At 45.5% G+C, this 13,624-nt stretch overlaps 2 protein-coding genes across 4 annotated transcripts; both read right to left on the bottom strand.

The window, feature by feature from the left end:
• LOC110437465 (uncharacterized abhydrolase domain-containing protein DDB_G0269086-like) lies at positions 361-2,282 on the bottom strand. Its single transcript, XM_021465930.1, has 6 exons — positions 1,490-2,282; positions 1,244-1,390; positions 1,100-1,165; positions 953-1,026; positions 513-877; positions 361-424 (listed from the first exon to the last, which is right to left on the bottom strand). Exons 1-6 carry the CDS (start codon positions 2,280-2,282, stop codon positions 361-363), a joined length of 1,509 nt encoding a protein of 502 aa, XP_021321605.1.
• Positions 5,328-13,624, bottom strand: LOC8062507. 3 transcript variants are annotated; one of them, XM_021457772.1, is made up of 16 exons: positions 12,924-13,624; positions 12,426-12,711; positions 11,769-11,908; positions 10,551-10,974; positions 10,260-10,468; positions 9,663-10,011; positions 9,370-9,581; positions 8,564-8,912; positions 8,393-8,467; positions 8,103-8,311; positions 7,448-7,793; positions 7,286-7,360; positions 6,993-7,201; positions 6,340-6,688; positions 5,978-6,228; positions 5,328-5,864 (listed from the first exon to the last, which is right to left on the bottom strand). In XM_021457772.1, the coding sequence occupies exons 3-16, from the start codon at positions 11,901-11,903 to the stop codon at positions 5,625-5,627; spliced, it is 3,432 nt and encodes a 1,143-aa protein (XP_021313447.1). In that variant the 5' UTR covers positions 11,904-11,908; positions 12,426-12,711; positions 12,924-13,624; the 3' UTR covers positions 5,328-5,624. The 3 variants fall into 3 exon arrangements, with proteins under 3 accessions (XP_021313447.1, XP_021313439.1, XP_021313446.1); XM_021457764.1 differs by having other exon boundaries at positions 8,103-8,314; XM_021457771.1 differs by having other exon boundaries at positions 8,103-8,314; positions 12,426-13,624.

The raw sequence follows: 13,624 nt of genomic DNA on the forward strand, positions 1-13,624 counted from the left end.
TTCTTCTTCGCAATCTCCTACAAAATACCCATCTTAATTAACATTGCAAAGCAGCGAAGCAAAGTACAAAAAGAAATAACCAAATAATACAAACCTCAGCTCGACGATCCTCCGCCATTTTCTTCGCCTCATCCCGCCCAAACCTAATCCAGAACGAACTGATAAAGTTCCGGACAGATTTGCGCAGGGAAGGGGTCCCTTCGCCAACGTCCTCCGCCGCGGCAAAATCCTCCTTGGCGACTCCCTCCGCGTGAGAGCAACCTCCGCGGCGCAAAAGCCTAGCGAAGGAGCTAACCGCGGCCAAAGCCCCAAAATCAACAGCACCTCCGACAAAGTCGGGGAGCATGCGAATATGAGACTTCAGCCATGCGAGGGCAGCCCCAACATCGCCGCCGGGCGGAGGAGCAGAGGTGCTTCCCCCAAACTTCGCGAGCGAGTCGGCATAGAGCCCAACAATAGCTGCAGCCTCCGCTTCCGCCTTCTGTATGCGAGTCTGCAGCTCAGCCGCAGACGTCCGCTCAGCGTCAAGCTCTTTGCGAAGGCGTTCAGCAATGTCCTCCGCCTTCTCGGCTCGCTGCAGGGCTAAGTCCCTAACTCTCCCCGCCTCAGCGACACTTGTGCGGAGGACCGCCGCCGAAGCTTCGGCATCTTCCTTCTCCTTCTTCAGGGCCTCCGACCCAGCCTTGTAGTCATCCCTCTCCTTTCTCAAGGAGTCAACCTCCCTCCTGACGGAGGAAAACTCCTTAACCTCCTCCGACAGACGAGCCTTCTCAGCTTCCAAGGTCTCGTTCTCCTTCTTCAGAGCACCAATCGCCTCATCACGGCAGATAACCTCCCGGGAGCAACGCTCCTCCAAGGCGGCAGCCATGTGATGACCCTGCTCAAAAATAAAGTTACAACAAACCTCCGAATGAAATACCGCGAAGGAAAATATAACAAATCACAAACATACAAGGCTATGGTGCTCATATTGCACGCGAAGGAGCGTGTCAAAGTCCATGCCGCGAAGCTTCTGACGAAAACGATCTGTAAAGCAAAAACAATTAAGAAAAAACATCGTAAGAAACAAAAAACCATTGGCGGAGGCCAGAACACTAACCTCCGACCAAGGAATGAACCTCGCGCAAGGCATCAGTCCAACCTGTGATCGAAGGTTCAGAAGCACCTGCGCATGACAAAAACAAACCTTAGAATAAAACGCCAGAAACAAACCAAACTGTTGAACCAAAAAGAGGAAACTCACCAGGACCAAGAACATCAGCAGGCGAAGGCCTGTTGGCCAACGCAGAAGGCGCAGGCTCACGCGGCGGAGGAACGGCAAGTCCTTCCTGCGCAACGCTGGCGCCTTTGGCCATCTCCTCCGCGGTAGCCAGCCCAGCAAAAACATCCGCTGAAAGATAAACCAAAAACATGAGACCAAGTCAATCAAAACTTGCAGAAAAACAAATAATCAGCAAAAAATCATTACCCATGTACAACGAGTTAATACCGTCACCAGCCGGACGAAGGGGAGCCTCCGCCCTCCTGATCCTCCGAACAGAGGCGGACTCAGCTTCGTCGCTGGACTCCACCTGAACCTCCTTAGGCGGAGACCCTCCGCCAACTGAAGCCACGCGCGGACCCTCGGACGCTGCAGGATCCGCCTCCCGCGCAGGGCTCGCCTCAGGGGCCTCCGCGTCGGAAGACTCCTCCCCAAGAAGAGACGCGAAAGGCGCGCGCACAGAGGAGACCGCACGCGAAGCTTCAGCTTCAGGAGCTCCACCAGCAGCAGCTGCCTCCGCAGGTGCAGAAGCTACCGAGTTCGACTCGGCACCAGATGAGCGGGCGGAGGAAGACTCCACAGGAGTCTCTAAAACAACCTCCGCCCTCCGCTTCTTCGCAAGTCGCTTGACTGCGCCACCCCCTTTCCTCTTCTTCGACTCCGCCAAAGCAACAGCCTTCGAGGAGTCCTTCTTCTTCTCCAACCCAAGCAAAACATCCGGAGGAATAACATAATCCTCATACTCGATCCCCAATTCCTCAAAAACGCGGTTGAACCGGGGCATCGTCCCAAGCGCAGACCTCCGCTGGAGATATTCCTTCTCCGAGATCTTCCCGACGATCCTCCGGGCAGAAACCTCCACACGATCAAGGAAGGACTCCTTGGTCTCATCCTCCGGAATACCTGCGCCGAACCGGGGAAACGGCAACCCCTCCGGAGGACCAAAAACAGGAACTTGCACCATCTCAATGGTGAACTCATCGGTCCTGCGGCCAAGTGGCCAGTAGTCAGCAGCAACCATCTCCTCAACCAAATCCCGACCTCCGGAATATCGGCATGCCAGCGCAAATGCCTTATCACAAGCAAGTCGCTCCTCCGACATCTCCTGCGAAGGATCAACCTTCGAGAAAGGCTTCAACTCCTTCATCAGCGACGCATAAGGATAAACCTTATCAACGCTGCCGTCATCTAAAGTCTTCGACGCGGCGGGGGTCCTCACGTAGAACCAGGCTCTCATCCAATCCTTCTCCCACTTCCCCTTTTGGCAGTAGGAGATCTCGCACCTTGGCCCAGGCATTGTGCGGCGCGGCATGAACGCGCAGCTTCCAAACTGCGCAATGCACTCAACACCTTCTGCATCCTTCACCCTTTTAGGCTGGCGCTGGAGCTCAAAGTACGAGCAGAAAGTGTCTATGTGGGGCATAGCTCCGTAGGATTCGCACGCCCAGGCAAATTTGCTAAGGGTCAGTATCCCATTAGGGCTGAAATGCTGCAGCTCCACGTTGAAACTCTCCATCACTTCGCGAAGGAAATGATACGGAGGCATCCGAAGTCCGCAAGTAAAGAAGTCCCTGAATACCACCGCATACCCCTCTTCAGGCGCAGGCACCGTCTGACCCGCAGGAGGAGCCTCCGCCCGACCTTCCTTGAAAAACCTAGCCTCAACCATGTCAGCGATATCCTCCGCCCTCACAGTCGACTGCCCGAACTCAAAAGTAATCGCCGCCATCCCCTCAAACTCCTTCGCACTGATCAAATCACCGACAGAAGCTTCGACGTCAGACAACGTCTCCTCCAGATCTCGAGCTGCGGCCACCTCAAGCATCCACTCCTCAAACCTCCGCAGCCAACCTCCAGACCTCACGCTAAGGAAACTGCGCAAAGGACCAGAAAAATCTGACCTCGAAGGACGCGGTGAAGGAAGCTGAGCCACCGTAAAACCTCCGACAACACTTTAGAACTAAACAGAAACGCACGCGAGCAGCTCAGAGAGAAAGATGTAGCGAAGGAAGGTGTGCAGGCAATGAGCAGCAAGGGTGAGAGCTCAAGGCTCCCCAGCACCCCCTTTTATAGGGGGGGGCCTGCGACCGCGCGGCCGTTGCGATTCCCCGCGCCCAACGGCTATAAGCGGAGGAATCGCCCAGACCGTTGCATTTCGTTAATTCCAACGGCTAACTCCAATAGCAATAACATCCTCCGCAATCCTCCGCAGTCTAACGCGCGTAGGATATCAGACAAATATAGCAGCAATGATCGGAGGATCACGGCAAAATAATGAAACAAGAAAAATTACGACTAAGTAAAAGAAACAATTTTCCAACAATGCTAACAAGCACATCCTGCGCACCAGGGGGGAAGGCAGCAACCGTGCTCGTAGCCTCCGCAGCGCGGCATGTTTTTGAGCACATGGACCGCAGGAGTGCCATTAGCCCAAAAAGGGGGGAACTGTTGGGGAACAGCTGCATCCTTCCCCCTGGTAGCGTCGAAGGTTATCCTTCATCCAAGGAACCTCCGACGCCTGAAGCGTCGAAGGATAACCTTCGCTGGAAAGTACTAATGTTGACGACTCGCGTCGAAGGTTATCCTTCACCTGAGGAACCTCCGACGCCTGAAACGTCGGAGGATATCCTTCGACGCGAAATGCTAATGTTGACTCCTCGTCTGGTCGTGCGAAGTGTGTGCAGGGACTGAGACACCGGCGGAGGTCCACGAGCGAGGAAAGGTTGGAACCTCCGACCCTCCCGGGTCCGAGGATGGCGGGAGAACGCGGCCAGGCCAAGGAACCTCCGACTGGACCAGGCTAAGGAGGAACTCCCAGGATGGCCGGGTCGAGCAACCTCCGACCAGCCGGGCTGCGGAACCTCCGACACCAAAGTGTCGGAGGATCCGCGACTGGGCGGAGGATCCAAGCCTCCGACCTGCTGAGGCCCCAATCAAAGGATGGACGAAGGGTTTGCAATGTGAAATTACGCAGGTGTATTAGGGTCAGTAGACTGCGATGAAAGAATATGCTGGAATATTCCCCCACCGTCACGGGGCATTTATGTAAATGTCATTGGGTCGGTTTCCGGGCCCTATATAAAGGGCGTGATACCGCCATTAATAAGAGAGGGCATTCACTGTATTCACCCACTGTTGGGCCTATTGCTTGTTGGAGCTCAGACCCCTCACGGCACCGAGTGAGAGGGTTCACCATTCATCGTACTGCTGGGGAGTGCGGGGAGCACCTTCCCAACAAGGGTGTTATTTAGTTTCTGAAATTTTTTACAAAAATCCCAAAACCTTGAACAGCCCACCAAAATCCTGACAACAAATCTTTTTTGGTTTTGATGTTTAGTTCCAAAACATTTTGCAAAACAGAGACACAAACATCACCTATTTAATGCCTCAGTTTGGGACTGCATAGTTTGAAGCTGAAAAATTTTGACTCCGTTTACTTCTAAAACGCAAAATATTTTATATTTGGTCCAAAAAAATTTAGAACTAAACAAGACCTAGGTTTATAATTGAATCTACTATCCAATAATCATAAATTTATAGTTATAAACAATATAATATAAAATAAATGAATGATCATCAAAGTATAGTACAGTGAGTTAAAGACTTCTGGAGCCGAGTAGATGGAGTGTTAGATTGGCTACATTCCATTATTATATGAAATGGGAGCTGCTTTTAGGTGGGGAAACAAATAAAACATGGCGTCGACATGGACCTAAAAGTAAACTTAGGTTATCCTAGAATTAACTAGCCACAATTTAAAAACTATTCAATGGTCTTTTGCTTCTTATTTCGAAAAATCAAAGTATGAAATTATAAAATTTTGTAATACAAGACATAGGTGTGTAATTTCGAAGCAGATATAGCGGTATTTGTTAACTTTTTCTTAGATATAAGTTTGCATTGTGTCAATATTTTTTTTTGTAGTAGCAGATGTGGATAACTAAATCTTAGACCCACTGATATCACTGTCAATGGTCAGATTTTCTTTGGTGGGAATCTCTCTTTTTAATGTGCCTGACGAGGACTAACATGGAGCTTGTTCCATAGGCGAGGGCATGACATTTGTGATGACTGAAGTTGTAATCTCTTACCAAACCGCGGCACATCATATAGTTCAACACAAGAGAACTCTACTAAACATCTTATTCCTGCAGAGATCCAGTGATACAACACACAAGATTATTCATGAGCAGGAGTTTGCTTCGGAGTACTTGATCAGACTAACAGCAGGTCACCAAACTTTATTGTTTTAGCAATAGCAGTAGGGCAGCCCCCTCAGTCACCTACCAGTCCACACTAACGATTTTTCTTCAGGTCGCCAAAAGCTACCATAAGTTGAGTCCATGAGCAGAACGACAGCTAGTTAAGAGTACTGCTTGCTGCGAATGATGTGCACCAGCATGGCAAGCCTCTCCTTCATCGGCTCGAACAGGCAGATGTCCCCGTCCTCTAGGCCGCTGTCGCGGACAAACTCGCGCCATTCTCCGGTGGCAAGCATCAGCCGGTTGTGCAAGTCTGTGCGCCATGCCCTTCCCTGCCCCTGCCAACGGAGCGTCAGAGATTGCTTCCCGTCGGGAAGATACTCAGCGGCATCACTGAAGTCCTGCATTACATTCCAGGTACGAAGAGTAAATAAGCTCCCAATACCTATGTACTGTCTACAGAACTAAAACTGTGGTTCTTGTGTATGGATATACTTAAAGCATTCGGACTTACTAGGATGAACGCTTCGTTGTTGTAGCCAAGAATTTTCTTATTCATGGTCGCCACAAAAATGGACACTTCAGCTTTGATGGCCATGGCTTTCTCTTGCACTACCTTGTCCTGTGCTGGAGTTAAACAGGTGCCGCCCAGTACCACATAGAGAGGAGGCTTAGAACTAGAAGCCCCCCCACAGTCATTTAAAACTTGATGCCCTTGCTGCACAGGTTGACGCTTATGCAGGTCCAACAATCCAGAATTCTCACCTGCAAAAAGGATTCTGCGTCATCAATTCATCATCCTCAAATAGAACAAAAAGACGCAAAACAAAATATGTGACATGCATGCTAGACCATAACAGTGGAAAGTGTCCATACTGCCTGATTTCTCATGAACATGCGCAGTTGATGCCAGTCCTCTTTCTATATGGCTGTGTAAGCCATGAACATGCCCATCCGAGGAAGAGGAACGAGTGCTTCGCTCACGAAGCAGATGGGCCATCACTCTGAAACCTTTTTCACTTGGCATCGGTTGAAACAGGCATATATCATCCTCCCGTAAACGGTTATCACGGACGAAGTTTTTCCATTGCGTGCTTAGCATGTATCCGCGTCCGTCAGGTCTAACATGGAGCTTGGGATGCCACCTTTTCCCTCCTGGGCATTCAAGTGTGATGAATTGGCTTTCTTGAGGAAAGTGTTGTGCTGCATAGCCCTTACAAATGACCTAACAGATAGGAAAACGATTTGTAACGATTTAAACAAAAGGTTGATCTATCAATGAACTTGATCCACTCATTCAACTGAAAATAAAGAAAGTGATAGTGCTGATGTACTGACAAGTGAAAAAAATGTAATGTTTCAAAGTCTAATAAGAACTTGAGCATATCCTTGTTTATTTACAATACCTAACCCCGAATGCAACATGACAACTGATGATGGTTTGCACTGAATTATTACAAACATGTAAAGAAGAGACATTCAATGGCATATAGTAACCCACTACACAAAAAAATACCAGTGCATATTACCAGATTAGAGTTAAGACGTTTGACATTGATCTTCTTCATCTTAACCACGAGGACAGGAATTTCTGGTTGAACTTTCTTGACAAGAGCAACTATTTTCTCCTTTTGTTCTGCAGTCAGGTGGCACCGTGCCGATAAGACATAGTAACGCTCTGAGAATGCCTTGACATGATCTAACTGGGTAGATTCATAGCCAGATAGAGTACCTTCTTCTGCTAAGATATATTATATTAAATTGTAAAAGCGGCAACAATAAAAGAGGTATGGTCCGAAAATACAAATCTCAACAATTTGACCTGATTCCTCATATAGCGAGGATGTCCTAGCCTTGTTTGCTGTTTCCTTTTGACAGCTTAAGCTTCCTCTCTCACCTGTAAAAAGGATTTCGCATCATCATCATCATCAAACAGAACAAGAAGATGCAAAACAAAATATGTTTACATGCTATGTGTCCATACTGCCTGATTTCTCATGAACATGCGCAGTTGATGTCACTCTTTTTATATGGCTGTTTAAGCCATGAGCATGTCCACCCAAGGAAGAAGAACGAGTTCTTGGCTCACAAAGCAGATGGACCATCACTCTGAAACCTTTTTCACTTGGCATAGGTTGAAACAGGCATATATCATCCTTTCGTAACTGGTTATCACGGACAAAGTTTTGCCATCGTGTGGTTAGCATGTATGCACGTTCATGAGGTCTAACATGGAGCCTAGAACACCACTTTTTCCCTCTTGGGCGTTCAAGTGTGATGAATTGGCTTTTTTGAGGAAAGTGTTGTGCTGCATAACCCTTACAAATGACCTAACAGATAGGAAAACAATTTGAAAAGATTTAAACAAAGGCTGATCTAGCAACAAAGTTGATCCATTCATTCAACTGAAAATAAAGAAAATGATAGTGTTGATGTACTAACAAGTGAAAAAAAAATGTAATGTCAAAGTCTAATATGAACTTGAACATATCCTTGTTTACTTTACAATACCTAAACCTCGAATGCAACATGACACGACCAATAATTGTTTGCACTGAATTGTTATAAACATGTAAAGAAGAGACCACTTCAATGCCATAGAGTAACCAACTACACAGAAGAAGACCAGTGCATATTACCAGATTAGAACTAAGACGGTTGACATTGCTCTTCTTCATTTGAATCACAAGAAAAGGAATTGCTGGTTGAACTTTCTTGACAAGAGTAATTATTTCCTCCTCTTGTTCTGCAGTCAGGTGGCACCGTGCCGATAAGACATAATTACGCTCTGAGAATGCCTTGACATGATCTGACTGGATAGATTCATGGCCAGATAGACTATCTTCTCCTGCTAAGATATTATAATAAATTGTAAAAGTGGCAACAACAAAAGAGGTGGATGCGAAAATACAAATCTCAACAATTTAACCTGATTCCTCATGCAGTGAGGATGTCCCAGCCTTCTTTGTTGTTTCCTTTTGACAGCTTAAGCTGTCTCTCTCACCTGCAAAAAGGATTTCGCATCATCATCAAACATAATAAGAAGATGCAAAACAAAATATGTTACATGCTAGACCATAACAGTGGAAAGTGTCCATACTTCCTGATTTCTCATGAACATGCGCAGTTGGTGTCACTCCTCTATTTATATGGCTGTTTAGGCCATGAACATGCCTACACAAAGAAGACGAACGAGTGCTTGGCTCATGAAGCAGATGGACCATCACTCTGAAACCTTTTTCATTTGGCATCGGTTGAAACAGGCATATATCATCCTTCTGGAAATGGTTATCATGAACGAAGTTTTGCCATCGCGTGGTTAGCATGAATGCACGTCCATCAGGTCTAACATAGAGCCTGGTACGCCACTTTCTCCCTCCTGGGCGTTCTAGTGTGATGAATTGGCTTTCTTGAGGAAAGTGTTCTGCTGCATAATCCTTACAAATGACCTAAAAGATAGCAATACGATTTGTAAAGATTTAAATGAAAGGCTGATCTATCAATAATGATCCATTCATTCAACTGAAAATAAAGAAAATAATAATGCTGATGTGGTGACAAGTGAAAAAAAATGTGATACTTCAAAGGTCAATAAGAACAGAGACATAGTAAATTGGTCCGCGGGCATCACGATAAGTCCTCTGTCCTACTACAGGTGCTGCGACAACCTTTACCAAGTCCGAACGATTGTCAACTACCAGATCCGCTGGTCCGCTATATTCACCCTAGCCCACAAGCACAAATCTTCGGCGATCCTTGTTTACTTTACAATACCTAAACGCCAAATGCAACATGACAAAACTGACAATGGTTTTCATGAACTACTATAAACATGTAAAGAAGAGACCACTTCAATTGGCATAGAGTGAGTAACCCACTACACAGAAAAAGACCAGTGCATATTACCAGATCAGATCTAAGATGGTTGACATTGCTCTTCTTCATTTGAACCACAAGGAAAGGAATTTCTGGTTGAACTTTCTTGACAAGAGCAACTATTTTTTCCTCTTGTTCTGCAGTCAGGTGGCACCATGCCGATAAGACATAATTACGCTTTGAGAATGCCTTGAAATGATCTAATTGGATAGATTCGTAGCCAGATAGACTATCTTCTCCTCCTAAGATATTATATTATATTGTAAAAACGACAACAATAAAAGAAGTATGATGCGAAAATACAAATGGCTCAGCAATTTAACCTGAATCTTCATACAGTGAGGATGTTGCAGCCTTCTTTGCTGTTTCCTTTTGACGGCTTAAGCTTCCCCTCTTACCAGATCCACCCCTAGAACAAGTGGTTGTTGCCTGAATTAAATAGACTGTAAATGTGGATCTTCTCCCAGCCATTGTCGGTAAAAAGATGCAGATATCTCCTTCCTGCACATGATTGTCACGGACAAAGTCCATCCACTGCCCCTTAAGCAACATTTGTGCATCTTTTCTTTTGCAAAATTTTGGGTGCCATTTCTTGCTCTTGCCTGGCCTCTGAAGAGTCACATTCATGCTTTTACGTGGAAAATGTGCAAGTGCATATCCCTTAGAAATAGCCTGATTATATATGGAGCAAGATGAGAGGCTCTTGACAGGCAACCAAGAATACAGTTTCAATTGACAACGAAAAGAAACAAAAATCATTTGTTTAACACGTGTTCAAAAGGTTCCTGAGAACTTGAATATGGACAAATTCCTCTTATACCAGGAAGATAAATGCTCACTAATACAAAATCAGCTATCAACAAAAAAGTTATTATTGAGATAAGTGAGTTGCCACTGAACAGGATGAGTTGTGATCTTACCAGATAAGGACAAGGTGGTTGAACATGGCTCTTGCACATGACTGCTATAAAAGCAGTACTTTCAGGTTGAATTTCCTGGATAAGCGCAATTACTCTCTCCTCTTGTGCTTCAGATAGGTAGCTTCTTTGTGACAAAACATAATGTTGCCTCAGGGGTGTCTGAAGATCATCCAACTCAGAAGATTTGTTTTTAGATGGAATATTTTCTCCTGTACAAAGTTTCGCAGCAGATTAGAGAATAAGTATCATAAAATTCAACTCAAATGTGTAAGTAGCCTAATTAACATTAACCTGACTCCTCAGATGATGAGAATGCTGCAGCCATTTTTGCAGTCTTCCCACGATGACAGGAACTACCTTTCTGACACCTAACAAATCTTTCACTTGCTAATGATTCTGTAGTCTCATGATGAGAGCTGCTTGAGATATCAACATACTCTACACTTCTTATGCCAGCACAAGGAAACACTTTCTCACAGCCATCAGAATCAAAGATCAAAACCTTAAAACAAGAACCCTCAACGTGACGGAACAGCAAGTAATCATTTTCTTTTATGTGATGGGACTCAACAAATTGCCCCCATCCATGTCGGAACACTACATTGTTACAGTGCTCTATAATACCAACATCATATGAACCACGATTAGGGGACTCTAACTTGATGATTCCTGACAACTTTCCAGCGAAATGCTTCAGAAATCTCTTCGGCACGACCTATAGTAACAAGTGCAACAAGTATTGATGTAAACTGGGTCTATTTCTGTAGCGATCAGAGAAACAGTAATGTACAATGTAAAGTAAGATGTGCTCAGTTTCTACAGTGAGTAAATGCTGCATAAGTGCATATGCTTACATTTTAAACTAGTGTGGCACAAAACAAGAAAGGGTATACTCATTCATGTACAAATTCGATAGTAGTAAAGATCAATTATGGGACAGAGCACGGTCAGAAGCTATATATTAGTTATATCCAAAAGAAGCTGGTGCTGCACAAAATTACTGCCATTGTGGGGAATCTGGCAGAAAACCATGATGCGCCTTGCATTATTACACACTATTGTGACTGACAGGATTTGCCAACCATGAGAGGTTTGTAAAGCTAAACAAATTTTGATAGGCAACTATGTGTAAGGAATCGAAGCAGATGGTATTTATTTTATTCAGCAATGATCAATGGTATACGCGAGAAGGCTAAAATACATGAAACGAACTAAATCTCTTACAAAGTGGCAAGCTGAAGCTTCTCCCCAGGTAGAATGATATACATGTTCATTCTGCTTTTGTTGTAAGCTTGGACATGTCAAAGAAATGCTAAAGTACTTGACCAGTCAGATTTGAATTATATTAAGTTAGCAGTTTTGGCTACCTTGAATCAAGGATACCAAAGTACAAAATGAAGTATACGTTCACGACTTCCGACACACCAATCATGTCACTTCAAAATGGAAAAATACAAATGTATGCAGGAACACGAACAAGGAACGATTAGCAAACTTGTGAAGGCTTACCATGCTATGTTTAGAACTAGCAGTCATGGGGCTGAGGAAGGATCTGACATTTTGATTCTTTCCATCCAAGTGGTCCAAGTATCTTTTGCAAGCATCACAAGGTTTCTGGATCGAGGATGCACCACTCCCAGCCATGGCAACTGATTTTTGCATTTTAAAATGATAATTCAGATGCAACTTTCAATAAGAAAAAAAGTAACTCTGTTTGTAGTGTACAGCAAGCAAAACAATCTCATAAAATAGGTATTTTGGCTCCTTAAAGATGAGTTTCTTGTTAATTTACTCTCTTCTTCTTCGAAATCATTATGTGAGCTAGCGAGAGAGTGTGCTACTTCAGTTTACTGAACCTACAATTCTACAGTGGAGCATTCTTGCTTATGCTTCATTCAAGTTCAAGAAAACATATGAAAAATTGCATTACGGTAACGTGCTGTAATCTAGGATCCTAAGTATAGTATGCAGTACAACCTACAAAGAAATTCCCTCACCAAAAAAACAAAAGAAAAAGAAAAGGTAGGTTGTGCTACTATCAATGCAGAGTAGCCATAAAATGAACCAAAAGTTCCAATGTACCATGCAAATGCAGATGAAGAAATGAAAGTAGTTCTAGGATCTCATACTTTCGTACTGCTCAAAAGAAGGGGGAAATGGCCTCACCTTTGCTGAGAAGCTGCACCGGAGAGGAGAGTAGTCATGCAGAGAACTGCAAGGCCACCGGTTATATATAGCCACATTGTCACAAGCCTACCTTCATCATTTTTTTTTCCATATTTGCAAATAGAACTGTTGGATAGATACACACGTTGCATCATGAAGCATCTTTGACAAACCAGGCATCTCCAAATGCAGAGGCAATCATATCTCCTTTGAAGGAACTTCATGGAATGACATCTCACTGTATTGTAGCTCCCGATACCGTTTTCACTAAAAGAAGACAGGGAATCTGCAGAGACAGCATGACTTTTGAAGCTAGCAACTCGAAAGATACACAAGTGCGGTAGTACACTAAATTCATAGCTACAGAATATATTCCCCTGCACTTGAGTTTGAGTATGGTGTAAAGAAATGCTACCGTTGCTCGAACCATAAAGAAACTTGGAGAAATGAAATGTTCATATATACTATATTGGAAAGAAACTAAGGTACCAAGGTTACCACTTTGAAGCGTCCGCGCATCAGAATTGCTTTCTCAGAGCTGCAACCCTTCACTTGTACGGAGCAGCAAATACAGAGTCGGATGCTTTCAACGTGAGAATAACTGACGCAGCGACGCTTCAGTATTCAGATTCTTTTGAGAGATTCCCTGGACAGCTGAAATTATGCAGCAGAGCAAGATATGACCCATGCCTGAGCCTAGCCATAGGCAGAGTAGCTAGAGGCCTAGACCTCCCTGCGCCGGCTGCCCTGTTCCGGTCCGGCAGGCGGGGGTGCATCCGTCGGCGTCGCTGGCGGCGGTGTTTTTGCTTCCATTCCAGGCCAACCAGGGAACGGGGGAGGAGGGGGTAAATTTGTGACGATGTTGATGCAGCCGGCGGCGGCATTCCAACTTGTCACGAGCATAGATAACTGCTTGGGGCACGCCGGCAGGATTGAGCTCGGCGGTGCAGTCTCTGGTCAGATTGGAGCTTGGAAGGCTGGAAGGGGGAGGTTCGGACCTGGATTTCAGAAGCGAGCCGTCCGGCGGCATGTACGGCTTGCGCCCTCTGTGGCTCTGCCCTGCACTCTCCGAGCTGGGCAACGGCGAGCGGTATTGGCCTCTCCCCGCGACGCAGCCTTCTTCTGTCATCGTCTCCTTCGCGCCGCTGCAGTCTCTCTCCGCTCCACGCGGCGGCAACGACAAGCAGACCGCCGAGGCG

The sequence above is a fragment of the Sorghum bicolor genome, chromosome 1, assembly GCF_000003195.3.
Source record: "Sorghum bicolor cultivar BTx623 chromosome 1, Sorghum_bicolor_NCBIv3, whole genome shotgun sequence".
In the NCBI taxonomy this organism is placed as follows: Eukaryota; Viridiplantae; Streptophyta; class Magnoliopsida; order Poales; family Poaceae; genus Sorghum; species Sorghum bicolor.

Excerpts from the sequence above, each read along its gene's own strand:
- LOC110437465 (XM_021465930.1), bottom strand. The coding sequence starts at position 2,282 with ATGGTTGCTGCTGACTACTGGCCACTTGGCCGCAGGACCGATGAGTTC. Across the intron at positions 1,166-1,243 it reads TGCTGATGTTCTTGGTCCTG|GTGCTTCTGAACCTTCGATC; the intron begins GTGAGTTTCCTC and ends TGTCATGCGCAG. Across the intron at positions 878-952 it reads AATATGAGCACCATAGCCTT|GGTCATCACATGGCTGCCGC; the intron begins GTATGTTTGTGA and ends ATTTTTGAGCAG.
- LOC8062507 (XM_021457764.1), bottom strand. The coding sequence starts at position 11,903 with ATGGCTGGGAGTGGTGCATCCTCGATCCAGAAACCTTGTGATGCTTGC. Across the intron at positions 10,012-10,259 it reads AACCACCTTGTCCTTATCTG|GCTATTTCTAAGGGATATGC; the intron begins GTAAGATCACAA and ends ATATATAATCAG. Across the intron at positions 7,202-7,285 it reads CTCGCTATATGAGGAATCAG|AAGAAGGTACTCTATCTGGC; the intron begins GTCAAATTGTTG and ends ATATCTTAGCAG.